This window comes from Xenia sp. Carnegie-2017, unplaced genomic scaffold (assembly GCF_021976095.1).
Source record: "Xenia sp. Carnegie-2017 unplaced genomic scaffold, XeniaSp_v1 HiC_scaffold_2, whole genome shotgun sequence".
NCBI lineage: Eukaryota > Metazoa > Cnidaria > Anthozoa > Malacalcyonacea > Xeniidae > Xenia > Xenia sp. Carnegie-2017.
In genome coordinates this window covers 3,416,359-3,438,860 of record NW_025813482.1, presented here as the reverse complement: position 1 = coordinate 3,438,860, position 22,502 = coordinate 3,416,359, and the positions used below count along the sequence as shown (strand labels likewise).

At 32.4% G+C, this 22,502-nt stretch overlaps 2 protein-coding genes across 8 annotated transcripts; one reads left to right on the top strand and one right to left on the bottom strand.

The window, feature by feature from the left end:
* Positions 1-911: 911 nt before the first annotated feature.
* On the top strand, positions 912-18,638 carry LOC124440783 (integrin beta-2-like). Of its 4 annotated transcripts, none has more exons than XM_046991214.1 (27): positions 912-1,067; positions 2,918-3,066; positions 8,419-8,484; positions 8,951-9,039; positions 9,547-9,639; positions 9,715-9,784; positions 9,984-10,115; positions 10,209-10,299; positions 11,067-11,154; positions 11,226-11,402; positions 11,632-11,718; positions 12,161-12,256; positions 12,769-12,864; positions 12,941-13,014; positions 13,188-13,239; positions 13,449-13,501; positions 13,592-13,673; positions 13,943-14,013; positions 14,337-14,478; positions 14,666-14,747; positions 14,941-15,059; positions 15,173-15,259; positions 16,005-16,140; positions 16,981-17,094; positions 17,565-17,674; positions 17,883-17,939; positions 18,048-18,638. In XM_046991214.1, exons 3-27 carry the CDS (start codon positions 8,427-8,429, stop codon positions 18,141-18,143), a joined length of 2,352 nt encoding a protein of 783 aa, XP_046847170.1. In that variant the 5' UTR covers positions 912-1,067; positions 2,918-3,066; positions 8,419-8,426; the 3' UTR covers positions 18,144-18,638. The 4 variants fall into 4 exon arrangements, with proteins under 4 accessions (XP_046847170.1, XP_046847173.1, XP_046847171.1 ...); XM_046991215.1 differs by lacking the exon at positions 912-1,067 and adding an exon at positions 1,398-1,465; XM_046991216.1 differs by lacking the exon at positions 912-1,067 and adding an exon at positions 2,171-2,188.
* LOC124440784 (biogenesis of lysosome-related organelles complex 1 subunit 1-like) lies at positions 6,855-22,301 on the bottom strand. Of its 4 annotated transcripts, none has more exons than XM_046991221.1 (7): positions 21,782-22,301; positions 21,518-21,590; positions 21,024-21,091; positions 20,843-20,907; positions 19,946-20,030; positions 19,055-19,111; positions 6,855-7,164 (listed from the first exon to the last, which is right to left on the bottom strand). In XM_046991221.1, exons 1-6 carry the CDS (start codon positions 21,840-21,842, stop codon positions 19,095-19,097), a joined length of 369 nt encoding a protein of 122 aa, XP_046847177.1. In that variant the 5' UTR covers positions 21,843-22,301; the 3' UTR covers positions 6,855-7,164; positions 19,055-19,094. The 4 variants fall into 4 exon arrangements, with proteins under 4 accessions (XP_046847177.1, XP_046847175.1, XP_046847176.1 ...); XM_046991219.1 differs by lacking the exon at positions 6,855-7,164 and adding an exon at positions 11,890-12,290; XM_046991220.1 differs by lacking the exon at positions 6,855-7,164 and adding an exon at positions 18,234-18,399.
* Positions 22,302-22,502: the final 201 nt, after the last annotated feature.

The following is a 22,502-nucleotide window of genomic DNA, read 5'->3' as shown; positions in this document are numbered from 1 at the left end:
CAAAATTTAGCAAAATTATTAGTTTAATAGCACAATTAAATTACTTTCAAAGAAATTGTTCTTATTGAACTTTTGAATGGCAGTTGTCTGTGTCATTATGGCGTAATGTAATTTATTATCTGATTGCCAAAATATTACTAAATTTCTAGAACATTGACAAAATAATTTACCAAAAATTTTCAATGAGCTATTAAAAAAGTATAAAAATTGCGTAGAGATTATCGCCACAAAACATATATTTTAAATTACCAAATCTGGTGACACTGCATTAAGAAAATCAATAGGACTGTGTGTAGCTATACATTTTTACGCATTAAAAAAATGGAGGATGACTATTTACTATGTCAAACCAATCAACATTAGGCAAAAACTTAAATATATTTTATTATAGGCAGTTTGAGGCCTTTCACCTCGACAATGATTGACGGATCAACAAAAGAACAGCTAATTATTGGCGTCTTGTATATGTAGTTTTCATCAAGTTTGCAACGAATCCTTTAACTTGATGAGTTCATTTTAGCAACTTTGTCTACGTTTGAAAATAGTAAACTGCGGAAATAATTATGAATTCCATCAGCAATGCTTACAAGGATTTTAGCATTTTAAGTTTGAAAAGTTAGTCATAACTGACGTTAAGTTTAGTCATGAAATTCTGATGGTCAATTGAACATGTTTGCACCTAAAGTCCTAAACAACGATTTTCCTGTATCTTCAATATCTTGGGTGATTAATTTCTTAATACCAGACAAAACTAAACAGACCTGGCATAATATATTACCGAAAGTGCTCTCATTATGTGTGTAAACCTCACAGATATGTTAGTTTTAAAATTGCTCTTTGCATGTGTTGGTATACTTCCCAGCTTGTCTTTGTGAATGACGTAATACTATGGAGAATGCGTGCGTATAATAAATTTAAATGACACGTAGTCAAGCATATTATAAGTGAAACTTAATCATGATAAGCGACAATATGCTTCTAGAAGAAGTGTCCTATAGTTAAGGATTTCTGTTCTATCAAGATCCATACAGTAAACAGCTCTTTTTCTCTTTCCCATGTTGACCAAAGTAAGTTGAAATATTTCATACTTTAGAGAAATACCTTTTGTTCTTAAGTTCTATATTGTATGCAAGAGATAAAATCAGTTTAAATGTTTTGTTGCATGTACATGTCATATATAGCTTATTTTAGAGTAACATGCTGTAATTTAGTTCAGCATAATTTCGACTTCCCAAAGAATATATTTTTTGCAGCATTGCGTGTTTGAACGTTGTTTTGGTTTGTTCCAAACAAAGTTTACATATTAGTTCCTATCTATGATTACTGTGGTTGTGACAAAGATTTTTTATTCCTCTTTGCTCTGTCTGTCTAATAATTGCATGCTACTTGGCTTTCAGTGGCTGATAAAGCACTTTGACCAACTTAACCAGATGCATCTTGTGACTACATCAGCCATCTCTTTCAAGTGAGTTCATATCAAGATTGCATAAAGAATTTTTAGAAATCCACTTTTAGCTCTTTTGAAAGGCAATATCTATCTCAAACCTGCTTTCAAGACAAGATTAGTATCTGTATAAATCAGATGTTTTTTTCCGAAAGATTTGAGTTCAATTTCAGCTAGAAAAGTCGAATTTATGGCTAAGTATTCTCTGGTTAGGTCATTCAATGCATTTCGGCGGTTTTTTAAATTCAAAATACTATAAAAACAACATTAGAAGACTAAAATCTTACGAATAGAATTGGCTGTAACATATGTTGAATTGGAAATAGATTTATAAAAATGCAATTTTAACTATCCTGAATTCGCTACTGACAATGCCAAGTACTCCGACAAGACCTTTCTCGATAAATTATAAAATATTCATTTCTATTAAGCAAATTTTATTTATAGTATCTCGAACAATTATGAAATGGCCACAGCCTTTCACAACATTCCGCTCTCTATTCTTATTATCCACGTGACGTAATCCAGCTAGCCGCTTTTGAGTTTAGTGAAATAATGTATTATAAAGGTTTATTTTCCTAATGACATTTAATAATAAGGATATAGGGACTAAACGTACGGACAAATATATGAAGACTTCGTGCAGTTACTTAAAATGCGTTATAGTCGTGGATGTTCATTCGAGATTAATATTCCTTTGTAACAGACATTACGTGTTTGGACATTGAATTTCTACACAATACGGTAGGTGGGAAGCAGTGTTATAATTCGGCCACCTAACAACTCCGCCTAGCAACGCACAAAATTTAATTCGTTCTTTGAGAAAGAAAGTTTTGTTACAAAAACAAAACAAGAATCGCATTAAAAATGCAATGTCTAATCAAGTGGTTTTATGTATACAGACTTCGTAATTCAGCCTTTCATAGCATTGGCTGACAAAACTAGCCGGTTAATTCATCGGCGAAGATTTATGATAGATTCTTTAGAAGATAAACTTTATTCATTTTGAATGATCACCTAAATGCTTGCACAGCATGAGTGAAAATCTGGCTGGCTTCACCACTTTTTAGTATATTGTTTCTATTGGTTGCACTATAAGATACATTTTCTCGTTCGTATGTGTGTAATAGCTGTCAAATGAGTCATTCTGAGTGGTCATTTAACTACGAGTAAATAGTTGTATTAATATAATGTAGATGCTTCCTAATTATCTGTATTGCCTCGTTGACGTTATTTCCATAACTAAACAATGGTATGATAACTATGCTTTATGCAAAAACGACACATATCTACTTAAATATAATAACAAAATGTGCTTTTATCAAATTTACTTTTAAATTATTAATTTTTGTGGATTTGCAGTAAGTATGAACGAAATGGATCTTTCCAGTCGTAAAAAATATTGTTGACTGGGAAGCCCGGAAATCATACTTAGCATTCAAATTGCTTTTCTTGAAATGGTTGCTCTTGTAGTATTATTCAACAAGTACAAAGAGCGGATGAAGCAGATCAAAATAATTCAATTCAATCACACCTGACACGACAGACAAAACGCCGAATTATTCTTGGAAGGAAGAAAAGTTTAATTTGACAGAACGTATTTAATTTACAACTAGTTAAAGGTAACGTACAAATTCATTATTACTATTAAATGTAAAAGATTCATGTTCAGTACGACTAAAGTTAAAGATTAATGAAACAAAACAACAAAGCTCAAAATTACATCATGTATGCAAAGTAGCTATATAACGATAAAGATCTCTACGCGAATGCGAAACGACAAGTTTTTGTAACATTGATCGTCGAATAAAACATGAAGTTTGTGAATAGATTATAAAGTTTGCTCTTCGTTGCTATAGAAAAATCTCAATTTATAGAGTTTTAATCTATAATGTTGAACTTGTAACGACAGAAGAAAGTATAAAATCACAGGCAAAAACAATATCAATTCCTTTTATAATATTGCACGTACTAGCCAAAATATATTAATGGGAAGCTATATAATTATTTTCGCCGTGTGAAAATATCTAAATTAGCACGACATTATTAAAAGACCATTACCTACACTCTATAGAAAACGGGATGTATCATGCATGCGTGAGCGCAATAAGTGACAACTGTAACAAATTTTTATTTACGAGTGAAAACTGTAACCAATGATTCTTTACGAGACATCTAAAATTTTATAAATCTTTATCATTTTATACCTAGCAACGGGCTACGTAATATACATTATCCTTTTAAACTATCAGATACAGTTTCAAAGTTCTCAACCACACCATTCTAAACGATGTATACACTAACATTTCTTCGCAGGCGTCTCGTGCAGACGTGCTTCGCGAAGTTTGCAAACATCAATAAATTTCAATAGCTACAAAATGGTTGCCACAGTCGTGCTAATATGATTGTGCTACGAAACGTTCAAAACATCGTTCTTTAGTTCTTTGTAGCACACTTTTTACAATGAACTGAAAAATTTGCACAGTCCGAGAAAACATTGTATAGGCTTGCTAAAGAGACCCTTTTCAATCAATCGATCAATGAGTCAAATTATTCGTTTTAACACCAGAAAAAATCTATAAGAATTGACAGCGTTGTTGAAATGACTGCGTGTTTACAATATGATTCTGGCTAATTTATTATGAATTTTACAAAGATCGTTTGGTATTCGCCAAATCAAGGCATGAATTTGGCCATTGGCGTCAATTGAACATTGAGGAGACCATATTCACTGAATGCTACTACGCCTGGCTATAACATCCTTTAAAAACGACGTAACTTTCAAAAGAACTCATCTTGACATAGCAAAACATTTGAATATGGTCCCCCTCACTTGACGTAAACATGACGCCACACGAATTTTAGTGTTTCTTTTGTTTTGAAATTAGGAATGACCGTTGAGTGTTTCTTACATTTCAACCCACAAAATATTCTGATAACGCTTGCGTTTACTTTCACTAATTCGTAATCATTTCATGAATTTCTGCATGAGCTATATCTTGACAGCCAAATTTTTATAATCAACTGCTCAGCAAAAAACCCAAGCAAATGTTGAGAGAGATAAATTTTACACTCAATAAAATACGTGACTGCTCCTCTCAATCGATGGAAACAATTCAACTCGATTCTACTTCGTTTATCGAGTGGGACGTTGAACTCTTGGCAATCTTGAAAGAACTTTTGTCTAAAAGAATTCTCCCACAAATTGCGAAAAAATTTCCACTGTTTAACAGCTGACATGTTTTACGAACATTACATGATGATAACATTTAATATTCATGTTCAACACAGCGAGGGTCTCGTTTGAAAAATATTGTGCTAAGTAGCTATATGATTTTTAAGAAACGCGTAGTTCTTGGCGGTATTTTCATAGAAACGATGTAAGACAAGAAAATTTAAAAAATTAAAAATCAACTTTGTAATGAATTGTTCATCCACTATCCACTGTGTTGTGCCAAAATGAGGAAAAGAATTCACTAACAAAAAACACAACTCACTTGCAAAATACGTTATAGTACAGCTAACCATATACAAGACAGATTTCTAATGTATATAATTTGATGTAAAATATATTCAAAACCATTTTCAAAGAAGATCTTTTATATTAATCATTTCTTAAAGGACATTGGCAACGAAAATTTTTTTTCATACGTTTATCATAGATAGCTATGGAATACTTAATTTCGTGTTTTCGTGTCTCTTTTGAATTTTACTGTTGAGAAAATTTGACATAAAGTTGAATCCTTATCCGCCATTTTGGAAAAAAAGCCTTATGCTAAATTATGCCGGAATACATTACTGACGTCATTGGATGGTATCCACTGAATGACACAATATAAAATAATAGTATTATAATAAAATATAGCACATTTGTTCACTGGAATTTTAAAACAAAAACAACAGTCGGCGGTTGTTAAGATTAACAAAAGTTGTGTAGTTTATCACGCTTATATACTTTTCCAATATTTAGTCGTTATAAGACGTAGAAACGTTCATTTTAGCAGATCTTACAACTAGGCTTTGCCGACAAGTGTAAGCCCAGACGACAACAAGCGCGTTTTATACACTGCACATTTCGTGCAATAGAAATATTTCATTTTCCCATATTACAAACCTGTGACCAACAAATGAGTTATACGTTTAATTTATTATTTGTATACATAAGAGTCTTTGAAAGATTATGTAGTTTTATATAGGTGATAAGCTCTAAGCCGCTATGTCTTGTTCTTGACTGTAGAGTTTCGTTTATCCGTAATGTTTTACGTGCGTGTTTGCGTGCACAATGTACAAGTACACTTTTCGATTAACTTTATAACTTATGAATGAATACAAGTTTTGGGTGGATCACTCATGCATTTTGCTTTTGCGCAGTTCGTGACAATGATATGGCATCGCAATTGCAGATCATAACAAAGAACATGAAAGAGCGTCTGTCTAAGACTAAATTTACGGTCTTTCGTGATAACATGCGTATTTAAAATGTGTATAAAGTCCGTCTGGTGACGCGAAGCGTTTTCGCATGCTAGCATAAACACAAGCAGGAAATGGTCTTCGATGTTTCTTCCCAAAATTTGAAAAATTTTGCGACTATCGATACAGCTTGTGTATTCTCTCTAGATCCTCTTCAGACAGGGGCCAGTTTTCTTCAAGATGCCGACACACATCTATCTTTAACACACTTTCGCATCTATGCGACTAATCGATACAGCTTGTGTATTCTCTCTAGATCCTCTTCAGACAGGGGCCAGTTTTCTTCAAGATGCCGACACAGATGCCGACACACATCTATCTTTAACACACTTTCTGAGAGCATATTGTCCCTAAATTCTTGGTGTGTTGTCAAGCAATTTATCCTTGAGTTTCAGTTTGGCCTAGCAAAGCCTCATACTCATCGTATTCAAGTGCTTTTTCGTGGCAACAAAAACACTCGATTGATTGCCTTTTTTGACAAAGTACAATGTCCACACTTACACCAACTAAGAGTTTGAAGGCGCCAAGCATTTGCTTTATCAAATTCAGCATGTATTTCATCCTCCGACAAGGACAAGTCGCTCTGCTCACTCTCCTGTTCGGAACCGCTTTCTTCGCTTGTTTCGGCCTTCACTTCAGGTTCATATTGATAGGGCAGAACCTCACCCGGTTGATTTTCGTGTATGTCATCCATTGCAGCAAAAAAATCCCGTAAAATACGCTTTAAATGTGTTGTAACGCAGTCAATCACAAAGTATATTGTATTCTTGTTTTGACTGCTCACCAGCCAATGACGTCACTACCGCTCGAGATAATTTTTTCAAAATTTTATCCAAGATGGCGCAATTTATAAAACTTTTGCTGCAAATATCTCAGCAAGAAAATGTTTTTGAGAAAAAATTTTTCTATTTTAGTTGTTAGACATCACAAAGGTTCAAAAATATGTCATAAAAATTTTCGTTGCCAATGTCCTTTAAATAAGTAAATATGTAAAGCATCTACAATTTTTGACAATATGGTTTAGAGGGTAGTGGGGGTCAATGTTATGGCTCACGTGTAAGTATAATGGATGATAACTATAGTTTTGTCCCTTGATTTGTTGAAGCCAATTTGAAGCCAACGTATTTTTGAAAATTTTCCATCATTTTACCATTCTTAGTTTATATATAGGTATAGCAAGATGTTTTCAAGGACAAACATAATCGGCGGGAATCGAGGTTGATCCGACAAACTATTACCAGATGGAAACGCTAAAAAATTGATATAATATTTAAACGTTTTTAGTGTTATTTACTTAACAAATAGATAACACTTAACTGTTGTCTACACAGTTATAGATACACGGCTGGCCGTCATTTGTGATAAGAACTAAAATCGTGGTCACGAGCCGCCTGGCACTACCTAGAAAACACGGCTTCAATTCCCCCAAGTTATCATTTCAGTATACTTATAATTCAATCTTAATATCACGAAAATTTTGACGTGAAAGATCATGCACGCATCCGAGTGCGCAATTCATAAATGATCACGTAACAACAAAATTATTGTTTCAATGATTCAAGCATTTAAGAATACGTTTTAATAGCAAAAAGCCAGGTAAATTTGCATTTAAATTTATACAGAAGCAAAATAAAAATCATGAACCACATGCAAAGTTTTGGCATGACGTCCATATTGCTAGGAACATCAAATGATTACGACTATTTGCGATATGCTATTTATCAGAAATAAACATGATGAATAATTAATAACTCAATCCATTAGACCTCTACTAATTACTAACTGCTGTACAGATTTAAGCGAGGAAAGGATGCATCTTGAATATGGCCTAAAAGCGAACTTCATTCAAACAAATAAGTTAAAAGAAAGTACAAAAAATTTATCCTATCAAACATTTTAAAAAACAAACATTGACTAATCTCTGTATATCTCTGTATTGTCTGGTTGTAAGATTTGGCTTCAATTATTTGCTTCCGATAGCGTTCCAGGTATTTTAGTTGAATGGTTTTGCCCCTACTCAACATGGCGGCTTGCCTAACCCGTACAACGTACTACGTATTCATCTTCATATTTTTCGGCAGAGAAAAGATTTAGTAGATAAAATTAAAAAAATCGTTTTCAAAAATCTAAACATGCTACTCGTTAAATATTAATGATAAAATGAAATAAAACCTCAAACATGTTACACAAAAGTCAACAGAATAGATGCCTTCATATTTACGATACTTGTTTGTTGATCTTCTTAGCCATAAGCAATGGATAATGCAGTAGACAAACAATAGCTAAATGTCGCGGTCACAAGCTGGCCTCATACCGACGATGTGCTAAGCTAACATCAATATTAACGTGCAATATTAAAGTCAAGTCAGCGAGCTTGAGTTGAAGACATATTTTTAAAGCACAAGTGTCCAGTGGATCGCCTTTTTCTCTTCAACCTTTTTGGGGGGAATTATACCGACGAATATCATATTAGAGTTTCTCTTACAATTGTTGTTTATCTTAAGATTCAAGAATGAAGCTTCTTGTGCTCATAGTTATGTTTATGAAAATCTTCGACAAAGGAAGATCAGGTAAGACAAAGTTCAATATATTTCAACGTAGAAGCTTTGTTATTTAAATGCCGCTTGATCTGGAAACTTTATTGTTGCAAGCGAGAAGACAATGTATTACACACAACTATGATCAATTTTCGCAACGTTAAACACCAGGTTATGTGCACGGTTGCAAAGGACAGTTAACAGGCTAGATAAACCACTAGACTTGAATAATTACCAACATGAACTAATTTTATTCAAATATTGAAGGTATGAAATTGTTCTTTTTTGAAAGGCAAAGACGATTAAATACTTCTTTTGAAAAGTTTAAAGCATAAAATACTAAATAGAACAAAAATAAAATCGTACGTGTCTTGTAACGTTGTCTTACTTTCCGAGATACTTTCTGTCAGTTTTCTTCATAGAATTATCAAGAAGTCCATCATTCATAAATAGCAATGCAATCATTCATTTTACCACCTTTGACTTGTTTTCCGTATAGACAACGAAGTGAATGATTGCGAAAATATAAAAGAAGAGATTTGCTCTCTCTGTCTACAAATTCCAGAATGCTCGTGGTGCACATCTAAGGTAATTTTCCTATATTATGTTTCATCAGCACTAACCTATGGCATTTCATATGAATAATTATGTAAAAACTCAAGCAAAAATGTACTAATACATATCATAACATAATAAAAAAAATAAACGTAAATATTAGGAAAGATAAATTTAATAGGTTAGCTTATGATTCTATATACTATCAATTAGTTGCTTTGCTCGAAAATTCTGTTTCATTACTCAGAAAGGAGTCAACTGTTTACTACAAATGCTAATTTAAAGAACTTACAACATTCATTGTACCTATTTATGGGGCAATGGTTAAAGGGCTTTTTTAGTTTGAGTCAATTAAAAAAGTCATTCGGATATTCATTTGAAAAACAAATCAATTATAAGAAAAAATATTCAAATATAAATATACTTGAGCTCGTTGTAAGGAAATTCGCCGCTGTAGTTCCATAAGATTTTTGATTTTTGAAAAATAATATGTAAGAATAGTGTGCAAGTTTGATAAATAAGTTTGCTTTACCTATACAGAATTACTCACATGGCCGATGTAACAAAGTGACAAAACATATAGAACAAGGATGTCCAAAAAACCAGACCATCAATCCAAAACAAAGAGTTACAGTAAGATGCTAATCACTCAAGTATTCCCAATGTTTGCAGGAAAAAACCAAAATATAATCATGCTTTTATTTTTAGTTAGTGAATGCAAGTGACACAACAGCAAGTCAAATCTTTCCTAGGAAAGTAAAGATAAAAGCGCGAGTTGGTAAAGTTTACGATTTTGCAATTGTTTTTAATTTGATTATTAGTCATTTTATAACTAACACTGTATGACTGAAGTTTATGTTCTGAAAATAATCATATCATTACAAAATACTATAACTATACTCAAAGCAAACAAGCGTTTATTGAAATTAATGGTCTACTTTCAGTAAACTGTATTATAAAATTTACTTTATACATAGGCGAGCCAGTGACATTTAAAGTGAATGTTCGATCAATTGAAAACTATCCAGTTGACCTTTACTTTTTATTGGATTTATCAAATACGATGAAAAATGATCTCGGAAATCTCAGACTTCTGGCTGGAAACTTAAGTACGTATTTACAAACATCGTAGAACGTGTTTTTTGCATTGAAATTCAGAAAAAAATGCGATGAATAAATATAATATAACCTTTTCTAATCAGCAAGGAAGTTAAAGGAACTTACAAAGAGACATAGATTGGGATTTGGTTCATTTGTTGACAAAGTCATTCCACCATTTGTAAAGCAAGAATTGTAAGTACAGCTATACTTTAGTAAAAGTAAATTTATACATGCATGAAAACGAACAAATCCTCGGATTACTTATCCACCAGTTGTTAAGCTCGTTCAAACGTTTCATTATTATATGATTGAGGCAAATGCTGTCATATTTAATAAAATGTCGACATCGAAATCTAGTACGATTGGATTATGTATGAATTAAAAAACTTTACAAATTTACGAGTAAAATTAATGTGAAATTAACTAAAAATGCGTACGAATACGAGATATAAATCTTCTTTCCCATGCAGAGAGTAAATGCATTCGTATATTGATGAAAAAATTAAAATAATTCTATAGCCAGTTGAAACAAAGGGGCTGTTCACATGAGCCCGGGTAACCGGGATTCAGCAAGGCGTGAAATGTTTTGAGTCATTGAAATGAGTAAAAATGTTAAGCGCAAAACTTACAACCTTTTCATAAGCGTCATAAGTCATTTTAGTTGTAATTTTCATATCAGACTAAATTATTTGTTTTCATTTTTAAAGGTTTTGTTAAATTGCAAAGTCAGAGTATAGAGAAATTGCTCAAATAAGTTTTTTGTTGTGAAATATTTAACCTTTTCCATCTGCCAAAATGATTTAACGCTACGCTGAATCCCGGCTACCCGGGCTCATTTGAACAGCCCCAAAGTTACTGCACAATGTCAAATTTGTCATTTTCACCAATTGCGTGTATATATGAAACAATGTGAAATCTTATACGTATACAGCCTACAGCCTCATTGTTATATCATTTAGAATAAACAAAAGTTTTAATCCAAGCGAACGTCCACCCTTCAACTACCGACATGAACTCGATTTCACGGATCAGCAACAATTATTCCAGGTTGTTAACTATAGAAATTTTACTATATAAGAAGCGAAGTCCTCTTATCACTTTAGACTCTCCAAATATAGGAAACAATAAACAATCAAACAAATTCCAGAAGTCAAGATCTTCCTGAAGCGTCCCTTGACGCACTTATGCAAGTTGCTGCTTGTGAATCAGAGCTTGGATGGAATCCCGTGAACACAACACGACGTATAGTCCTCTTAGCAACTGATGCTCCATTTCATTTGGCTGGAGAAGGAAGGGTATGTAGTGCTGTCTACTTGTGATTGATCAATATATAGCTTAAAGCTTTAGTGTTAAAGTTTTTGATGGAAGCGAAGCTGTTTGGTAATTGGCTGTTTTATTTAAAATGAAATATATTTGGAAGTAGGCGAGCTGAAATATACTGTTAGTCCGTTACTACGTATAAAAAGGAACTAGAGTCCTAAACAAAACACGCTTTAAGGTGGTTTTTTCTACTTTAATCTTTAGTTCGGAGGTATTCCCAACCCTAATGATGGCAAATGTCATCTAACCAAGAAAAGAAATGGTGTAAAAGAGTATCATGGTTTGCATCAGGTGAATTTGGAAGATTATATATACTAGGATAATTCCCATGGTATTTTTGTTTTTTTTTAAAAATTTGTATGCAGTTAAATACCCAGAATTCCTTGAGTGTATGCGCAATCCTTGATCCAGTAAGAGGCAGGCAAATAACGTTCGCAATGACGCTTTTTGTTTAAGGCAGAGTTAGCTATTTCAAGAATTCACCATTAATCTGGTTTACATCGAAAACCTAAATCATAGTACACTAACTACATTTATACACAATTTCAACAAAAAAAACACGCTATCTTTAAAAAATCGCTTTTCACATGAGCTACCAAAGCGTATAGATCATCTTGTTAAACATCTTGCATCTTTAAATCAACTAATGCCAATGCATGAAAAACTAGCAAACCTTCAATTTAGCTACAAAAATTTTCGTTCAATAAATTTCATGTATGTTTGATTGCAACAGGATTATCCGACAGTAAATCAAGTTTATAAAAAATTACGGGAATCCAGAATTCAACCTATATTCGCTGTTTCACAGAGCGGCAAAAAGTACTTCAAGGTAATTTCAACGTGGATACAATAGTAAGAAATATCTAAAAAATCAAAAAATGCTAATAAACACACAAGGAGTGTTACTTTTCTCTGCAAGTTCATCATGATTATTACACAATTTCTCAAATCCAAAATGTGTATTTTGACAACTACAGGGGACAGTTTTTAGCAGGGACGCCGGTACGTCGATAATTGTGTGTACGTGTATGTGGGAGAGGAAGGGGGAATATTGATATATTCGTAGTCCCAGATGGTAAAAATAATTTATTTCAAAAGAAAGTAATGAGGCAAAACACGCATATATGAATATTTGTCCCTTCAATTTTCGACGTTCCGTCGTTCCTGATCTTTGGTCCATTCAAACAATGAAATTCTATCTCTATGTATAAAACCTCAAATATACTAAGAAGAGTGTTACGTGGTTTTACCTACAATGCAACACTTTACTGAGATCACCCAATTGAATCACGCAAAAAAATTACATAATTGTAACGATTTATTTTAATTTACAATACACAGCAATTAGCAGAGACATGGAGAGATCTTGGAGCTACGTATGAAGAACTAAGCCTTGATTCCAATAATATCATCGAGCTTGTTGAAAGAAGTTACAAGGTGAGAAATTTTAACGTAAACACTGTGTCATAAATACGTCTTGTGCACTCAAAATATACAACAAATTGACACGCAGGGTATCGTATCAAGAGTATTTATAAAAACGGAGAATACAGAAGATATTGATGTACAATTTAAAACGGACTGCGGGTGAGTATTGAATGATTCTGAATTATGAAAAATAGGGTAAAAGAAAAAGTTATTGAGGTAGCTACCACACATTAAAATTATCGTTGACAGATATTCTGATTTTATGAGCAAGCACAAACTAGTTCATTATCGAATGTTTTCATCATGACTTATACAGTAAATGATATTTTTAGCAACCGTAAAATTGGAACCAACATTTGCCAAGGAATAGGTCTTGGAGAAACTGTAAGTTGAGTATAAAAATTTAAAGATACAAAAAATCGACTTATAAGTTCATATACAAATATTTGTAAAATCAGTTCATTAAATAGCTCTTCATGCATGAAAAGCAAATATTTAAGATGATCATAGTCTTAATTGATTCATTGGTTTTGCCAATTTAACGAGCTTGCTAAAGACAGCACTAATAGAAACTGAAATGTTTCGAATTGTAGGTATCGTTTAATGTGACGCTAACAGTCAATTCTTGCTCAGCAAAGACTTCAAGGTGACAAAACGCCGCTCAATGCAACCATGAAAACTTATCTTTGCACACATGTATTGTATGTATTTATTATAATAATTTATTTGATTACAGTTTTAAGATTCTAGCCAATGCCTTTGGAGAAGTTATGGTGGATGTCGACACTATTTGTAGCTGTGGATGTGAAGACGATTCGGTAAAAAATAAAATAAATCAACTGGTCTATTTCTTACAGTCATTTCATGCCTTTTATTTTATCTTCAGCTATGTAATGATACATGAGCAACAATTAAGATAACTTATACGCTACCTCCTATGTTTCTCCACTTGTTTTCTCCCCTATTGTGACGTAGCTATATTGTAGTGAAGTCATATGAACGTAATCACGACAAATTAAACGCACAGCTCTTAGAGAAACTACTGCCAAAATAATATATTCATCAGTTTTTGTGTTAAATATTACAGGAGTACAACTCCAGTTTATGTTCTAACAATGGAAATTTGACATGTGGACATTGTATGTGTGATAATGGAATGTAAGTTGAATAAAGATTGAAAAACTTTTAACACAATCTGTGAATGAGATTTTAGAACCTCTACGTTAAAAATCAATCAATTCACGAGCACAATAATCAGTGTCTTCATATGTATAAAATACTGTTCAAACTTCAACTTTCATTTACTTGAGTTATACTGGATTGTTTTTGAAAATTGTCTCCCCCCCCCCACCCAATATGCGTTTTACAAGTGACGAAACATCCCTACTCATTACGAACAGACTACCCCCTCCCCCATTTCTATATTTATACTTCATTGGATAGTTGCAGACGTTGAACTCTAACTTGTTATTTGTTTACAGGTACGGCAGAAGATGCCATTGTGATTCACGAAAGAGTAATCCAAGTTTAACAAATGTATGCAAACGTACAAATACGAGCAAAGTGGACTGTGAGGGACATGGTGAATGTGATTGCAATGAATGCAAATGTCATTCAATTGAGGTTAGAAAAAATTAGAGCTATACTCGATTTATACTTCTGTTATATTCAAATCATAGTTGAGTTATGTCGAGTTATAATTGAGTTATACTCGAATTTTAAATCGCTCATCTTTACTCTTGTACACCATAAGAAGTACTTGAAAAACAAACAAATAATTGTTTACTTTCATTTCTCCTATAACATTTAGAATACAGACTCGTATTATTATGGAAAATATTGCCAGTGCAGCGATTTCAACTGCCACAAATACAAAGGGGAAATATGCGGAGGTAAAAATCGTAGAATTTTTTCGATAACTAGACACTTTTGGAAAATAGTGCAATTTCATTTGCCTTTAAAAATGGGGGCAATTTTGACACAAAACTATAACTTTGCAATTGCAGAAGCGAATTAGGCGCGTATTTCATGCAATGTGTGCGAAAAGAATTAGCTTATACATTACTGCAAATATATCATAAATAGGAAAAGAAAGAGGTTCATGCAAATGTGGTAAATGTGAATGCAAAAGAAGTTATGTGGGATACAACTGTGGTACAATAGACTGTTCAATAGAAAGTGAAAAATGTTATAACGGAAAGGATGTAAGTGAACTTTAGCTCACATAAATATAGTAGAAATATTGAAACATCTTTTCATTTATCAAGCTCTTTAGAAACGTGATTTATGATTTATGACATACGATTGTCTACTTCAGGAAAAATGCAGCGGTCATGGCAAATGTAATTGTGGTAAATGTGATTGTGAGCCATTTTACGAAGGTGATCATTGTGAACGTTGCCCGGTAAGATATGCAAGCATTTCATCCATATAGATACTTTTTTATAATAAGCTTTTTCTTTTCAATAAAATTTGAAGGAGTATTAACGTGTCATACTGACTGTAAAGTTTTAGAAAGCACATGTTTTTGGAAATTATAAGCTTAAAAATGGTCACATTGTGTAAATAATTCCGTAATCTAAACATATGTTTTACATATGACGGTACATATATACAGAAAAATACAGCGTTGTGGTGTAACCATCGATAAAAACCACCAACGACAAATATTTGCTTGCGGCAACGCAACTTGCTATCGCAGAAAATAACTCAACAGATTTAAATTGAATGTATAAAACAAACTTTTTTATTGCAAACAAGTAATTTGTAAACATATAGTCTACGCTTAGCTCTATTGCCTGTATACGTAAATAAGTAATTCATACATGGTATACAACATTCATGTAACATAGTTCATTTGTTTGTACTAACGATCCATAAGATTGCCGAAACATGTTTGCAATAAAAAAGTTTGTTTCGTAAATGGAATTTATAATTTCAACAAGTTTAACATTTCATATTAGTTCATTAGTTCATCACATATTAGTTCATACAGATCATCACGCTTAAGAACAAAGTTTGCAACTTTGCAGTCTTTATTTTTAATGCTATTGATTAGAACAAACACGACCACTGGCAGATTAATATGAGCAAAATGCCGAATGTTTTCACACTATATTGATTGTTGTTTTTTTCTCATAAATTTAAAGACTTGCACCTATGAATGCGCGGATTTGAAGAAATGTGTGAGATGCGAAATTTTTGGGGAAAAATCGCAACACAGAAAAATATGCGATGACTGCCCGCAAATGACAATTCTCCAATCCATTGATCAACTGAAGGAATGTAAGTAAATGCAATCCAGGGGTTAATTTTATTGTGAAAAGTTATGATGAGAAATGTTGTAAGCGTTGGTCCTAGTTTTTGCGATAATTTTTTAAACTTCTGTTTCTTATATAAATTGAATAATATTCTCGTGCAAAATATTCTATTTCTACATTAAACGGAGCAGCGACGTGCAAAACAACAGTTGAAGAACTTTACACATTAAATATATATTTCAAAATGAATGAAAACAAAAAAAGAAACAAAGCATGATGAATACTTTTACGTTAAATTTAATGAAGCAAGTGCAACAAAGAAATTTTTGTGAAAAATAAAAAAAAATCGACTGCAGGTAACAAAAAGTAAGTTTTTAGTGAATTATGGTTGAAATCGATTTGCAAATTAGGTAATTGTTACTTTCTACTTACGAAGATCTACGTCTGATGTATAATTAATACGCTTCACTATATCATGCCTTATTCATTTATCAATAAATTTAGGGTTATAATCATTTGTTTAAATTAAAGAGGAAAATTTATAATTTTTGAGTAGAACTTTTGTCCAAACTTGGACAGATAATGCTTTTTCTTACACGCTACAGCACAAAATTTTTTAGCAGAGTTGGCCTACGAACAGGCCTATAGTAGGGGGTCACTCTCTGGGTAAATATTGGAGAGAGCATTCGTTGACCATGGGTTCTTAGTTCATATGAAGTAATATAAATTGTCGCTGTAAAAGCTATAAATAACAAAACTTAGCTGATGACGTAATGCAACTGAACGCGAATAACTAAGACGTATAAAATGCTAATTAAATCTGTTATACGTGACGTCTTTAACATACAACGTCGATCTCTTTTAGTAAAATATCCTGTGATATGCCAGGTGAAAGATAGTGAGGGCTGTAAATACTATTTTACTTATGGCGAAAGGAAAGAAGAAAACGCAACAAAAATGTTCGTGGTTTTAAAAAAAGGTATTATAAAAGGCATAGAAATCACCCATATGTCATTAAGAGAAGTTACTTTACAGCGTGAATGCAAGCGAAAAGTTTATCTGAATCAGTTTATCACGATCAATAGTTGCAAAGGCATGTCTACATAGTTTCATTTAATGGCTTTCGTCATGCGCAAATCACTCGTAGAGAGAGCATAGTATTGTGGAAGAGAAGATTTGCCTAAAAGTTAGTTTAGTCAGGCAACAAAGATGATGCTCATTTCTGTTGGTCTGTCGATTTCCTCATTAAAGAGTTATAGCTAAGAATCGCGAAAAACAAATTGCCCAAAATGCAAGTCATGCAAAAAATGTACAGACAAATAAATTTAAAGGCTGTAGTTAAATCACTAATGTGTTTTGTTTCATTTTGGTAAAAGTTCAATTTTTTTTTTAGCTAAACCACTAGACTGCTAGACTGATCTGAGATATTTTCATCAACTACTCATTTAGATTGTCCTGAAGAGCCAGATCTTCTCGCCATCATAATTGGTGTGATGAGTGCTATAGTTGCAATTGGCATTATGCTTTTGTTGCTTTGGAAACTTTTAACAGTAATGGTGGTACGGTCAAATACCATAAAGAAATAATATTTAAGTCTAATATCGAGTAAAATGTTTCGAGAAATGCATGAATGAGTATACATAGAACTCAACAATAGGGAACAATTTCTTCACTAAATCATACTGTGAAAAAAAACGGGATAATAATGAACCCATATGACAGGCCATACCGTTCGTAAATCAGTCCCGTTTGATCTATTTCTTTAAGGATCGCAAGGAATACAGAAGATTTAAAGAAGATCGAGCAAAATCTAGATGGCACACAGTACGTATAAAATACATGCACAATTACTTTGAAGTTAAAATAGCTAAAAGATTTTAAGCTGTAAACTATACTCTAATCCAATATGAATCTATAATTGTACCCCTTTAGGAAAAAAATCCACTGTACTTGTCCCCAACTCAAACTGTCTATAATCCAACATACGTCGGCGGTAGAAGGCATAAACAATACACGACGTTAACGTAATCACGTGGTTAAAGTTGCTACCTTCAATAGAAACTAGTGACGTCACGTGATGGCAAAAATATGATAAATTATCATAGTTTTTTCTCGTAATTAGTCATATGCAAAGAAAATATTTTGATATGTGCATATATACACAAATAAGTGAAAATTACTGTAAAAAGAAGCTGGAATTCATACAAATAGCAACTACTGTACACATCACAGATATATGGCAGCACTTTGGTCTTACATGTTAAAAGATGAGCTTTGGCTATTTCTAGATCAAAAAAGTATATAAGTAGTATATAAGTATTTATTATTAAATTAAATTAGTTAAGCACTGTAATGTTAGAAATATACATATATATATATATATATAATTGAAAATAAAATAAACCACGAATTACTTCATAGGAATTTATTCCCTGCAGAACTGTTTCGTATGGCAGTTGTTTAACTTGCCACACTCGTCAATTTTATTTTCAATTATACCGCTCTGCCGTGGCATTGAGCACTCTATCCGTGCGATTTTGTTTGCGATAGTTTTTATCACAAAATCCTATTATATATATATATATATATATATCTTTTGAAAATTGGTAATCCAGGCATTTAATAAATAAAAGATAAAAGTTTCTCCGGATTTTAAATGATTTTTATTGAGCTTTCGACTCGTTGCTATATATATACACTGCATCAATAGGTTTTAAATGTAAGTCATAGACGTCTATGCTACAAGTGTCAGCAATAGTACAAGTGCACAACTTTAGCAATTATAACGCGTATGGTAATGTTTTAATGTTTTATTTAACTCGCTTAATTCTCTTTTATGATTTTTGCATGTTTATTTTGCAAGCACATGTTGCAGTGGTTTCTCGACTAAACGTCTTTCTATAATCAATCTTACAACAAGAGTAACTTGTTCCACCTACCTAACTTTGCACAAAAAAATTACATTGCAATCAGCATCCATCAACCAGGAACATCTCCTGCAAATAAAATGCATATTTATATTGCGCAACGAACGTCATCACACACTTTTGGGATTTTTTTATGGTCGAGTTCTCCGGTTTTATTTTAACATTTACGCAAAAACAGATAATTGGATAGGTGAATTTCCCGCATGTATTTCGAACGACGAAAACAGATTGTCTGCAACATTATGAAGACATGGAGTCTTTTTTCAGCCAAATCAGTTGGCTGATAAAAAATGGCAACCTTGCTTGCACAAATTGTGGGATTTTTATACAATGCAACATGATCATCTGTATCTGAAATAATTAACAGTCCACAATAGTGAAATCATTGACTTTTCAATTTCGAAAATACTTTTTTGAGCCAATTGGTCATTGATTTATAATCCTCAATAGCTCTCAATCTGTACAATATTGTATAAAAATTACACGTATTAGAAATTTTACTATTGAATGTGATGCATTGAATCTTTTGTATACTTATATGCGATAGAATATTCAATAATATAATCTGTGATTTCTATACAATATGACAATGAAAAATGATAGAGCATAAAAAATACTATAGAATAATCAATAGTATTTAGAATATGATTCCATAGAATATTTTGGTAAGGTTACTGTAATATAACTGGGTTGTGCGACAAATGAATAACACAAGCAAACATAAACTTCTCTGAACAATTATACATTTCAAAGGAAAAGTTGAATTTGACATAAACATGGAAGCAACAGCAAAAATACTGGTTCTTCTAAATGTTACTTTTTTCAAAGAGCAACCCATGAACAGATGTTTGTGTTGTGAATATTTGAAATATGTAGGAGGCATGACATACATTAAAATCTCACCTTTGTAAGCATATTCCAAAGCTCCGGCAATAGTGGTCATTTCAGCTTCAATTACTTGAGACCAATTCTCAATATCACCCAACTCCTGAATAAAAATTATAGTATTATGTATAGTATTTGTCACTATAACTTGCCAATCTAATTAAAGTATTTGTCAATGTAATTTGCAAATCAAATTATAGTATTTGTCAATCTAATACTTTAAAACACAAAAGGCTAGAGCTAGGTGCATACTTGTATCATTAGGTAGCAATCAATGGGTGGAAAAAATGTAGTCCCCATAGCAAATCATTAAAATAGGTTTGTAGCCAGTCAAATTTGTGAAAATGCATGTGTAGAATGACAATTTTCAGGTTTTTTAAGACATTTACTTATGACTAAAAGTTCAAGAGCTTTAAATCTGCTGACTAGGTAGGCCACTGCAGCACATGAACTTAATCCATACAATTACATTTAGGGTTGCTATGATAAAGCACAATAAATCGCCATTTTTTACGTGCTTGCTTTGTTTTAAAATTAAACCAACAACTAAACATAGCAAAGTGCTAAGAATATTTGAAAAGTATTTAAGTTTCAAAACGATTTTAAGTGTAAGACAAAAGAGATTATGGAAAAACACTCCCTTCCATCAGAAAAATCTTCCAAATTAATTATGCACAATCAAGGTATAAGGTAATCATATCTTTCAATTGGCATTAATTATGCACAATTAAGGTATAAGCCAATCATATCTTTCAATTGCATATTAATTATGCACAATTAAGGTACAAGCCAATCATATCTTTGAAACAAATACATTTCAATAACAGCATGGTAAAGAGAAATGTAAATACATAGTTTTATAATAATAAATATTTGAAATTTATTCTGATAAAATACAAAGCTGTATCAACCAACCTTTAAAGCTCGGTTAAATCCTTCAGCCAATTGAAGCCATTGAATTGACTGTTTCGAAAATTGAGCTGAAATTTATTATTTATAAAGTGACATACAGTTGAAGATGAACTTAGTTTTACTGGATCAAAACACATGACTGATCACTGACATTTTTCATTCCTACAATAATATAAAGTGATACCTGTATGTGTTTGCAGTTGTTTAGCTTCAGATTCCAACTTCTTTTGATTTTGATAAATTTCTTCAACACTAATGAAAAAACCCCATCTGTTTCATATTATGAAATCTACTTAAATCAATAGAACTTTATACAAGCAATAATTATTTACTAATCAAAATTGACATTTCGAAGGCGCAATTTTTTTGCAAACCTTTTCAGACAGCAATTACATAGTTCAATTTAAGAGTGAGTAACAGCTAAAACTGAGAAAATGTTGGTTTTACATTCATATGCATGTAGTTGAATATGCAGGCTGGCTATGTTGCTATGTACTCATAACCAGGCAAGTATGAACCATTTTTGTTTGATACAAACATATTTAATAAACATATTTGCAAAAACTTTAATCATTCCCAGAGTTATTGCATTGTTCCTTCAGAATCAGTCTAGTCATTTCGGTGGTGACTAAAATAACCATCTATAAGGTCAAATGTTAAAATAGCTTTGCAACCTACCCATCATTTAATGTGCTGACCAGTTTATCAACAACAACATTTGTAGATTCAAATACTTCTTTTCTTTTTTTCTCTATTAAAAAATGAAAAAGAAAATTATGATCATTTTAAAGACAGAAAGCAAATATTTAAGCAAAATGGTAATTGTTACTAGCCCAGAGAGCTTAAATATTTTGTATTTTGATAATTTCTCAGGCGCTAGGTGCAATAGTGTCTCAGCATGCCCTTCTTGCCTTTGTTATCCAGCCTAGACGGCCTACAAACCTTGCTGATCTTTTCTATTTTGTCTTTGAGCAGTGTGTTCCTTTACAGCACGAGAAAGCATAACTAAACTAAAGTGTTCGAGAAAATAAGAATGTACTTTTCTTTCTTCCCGTATCTTATCTTGCAAGGATTAAAGTTCGTTTTAAACTTTTAAATTAAAACTCAAATGTCAATGTAGTTTCATCTTATTTCATTTGTTTTATTCAACACTGCTTTTCATCCGTCACTCTGCGGATAAAGTGTCCGCGCTAGAACCCAGACCTCTACATAATCCAAAAATAGGTACTACGCGTACATGTAAGAGCCTTCGGTATTTTACCTGTTAATTATCATTTTCACTAAAAATAATTTTCGCAATAAATAATATAGCGTCAACAACTTTTCTTTCGAAACAGTTTTCCGATATGAGAGATACTGTTCACTCAATCGGTAATTAAATACGTCCATATGACTTGTATTGCTATATTGGGCGAACAGTTCGTGCTGTTTGTTGCTAATTTTTTCTTGAACTATTTTGAAAAGAAATTTTTCCCAACGATTCTGCATCGTTCTGCATGTGTTGATTGGGTTGACAAAAGTTGACAAGTATAATGTTTCATTGTCGTTTCACGTAAGCACAAATAAAACTTGCATTTCATACAAGATTCGAACGCCATTAAATATATTTATTTGCTGTCTGTGTTTCATTTAAACTCGCCAACTCTTTTAAAGTCTTAATTGT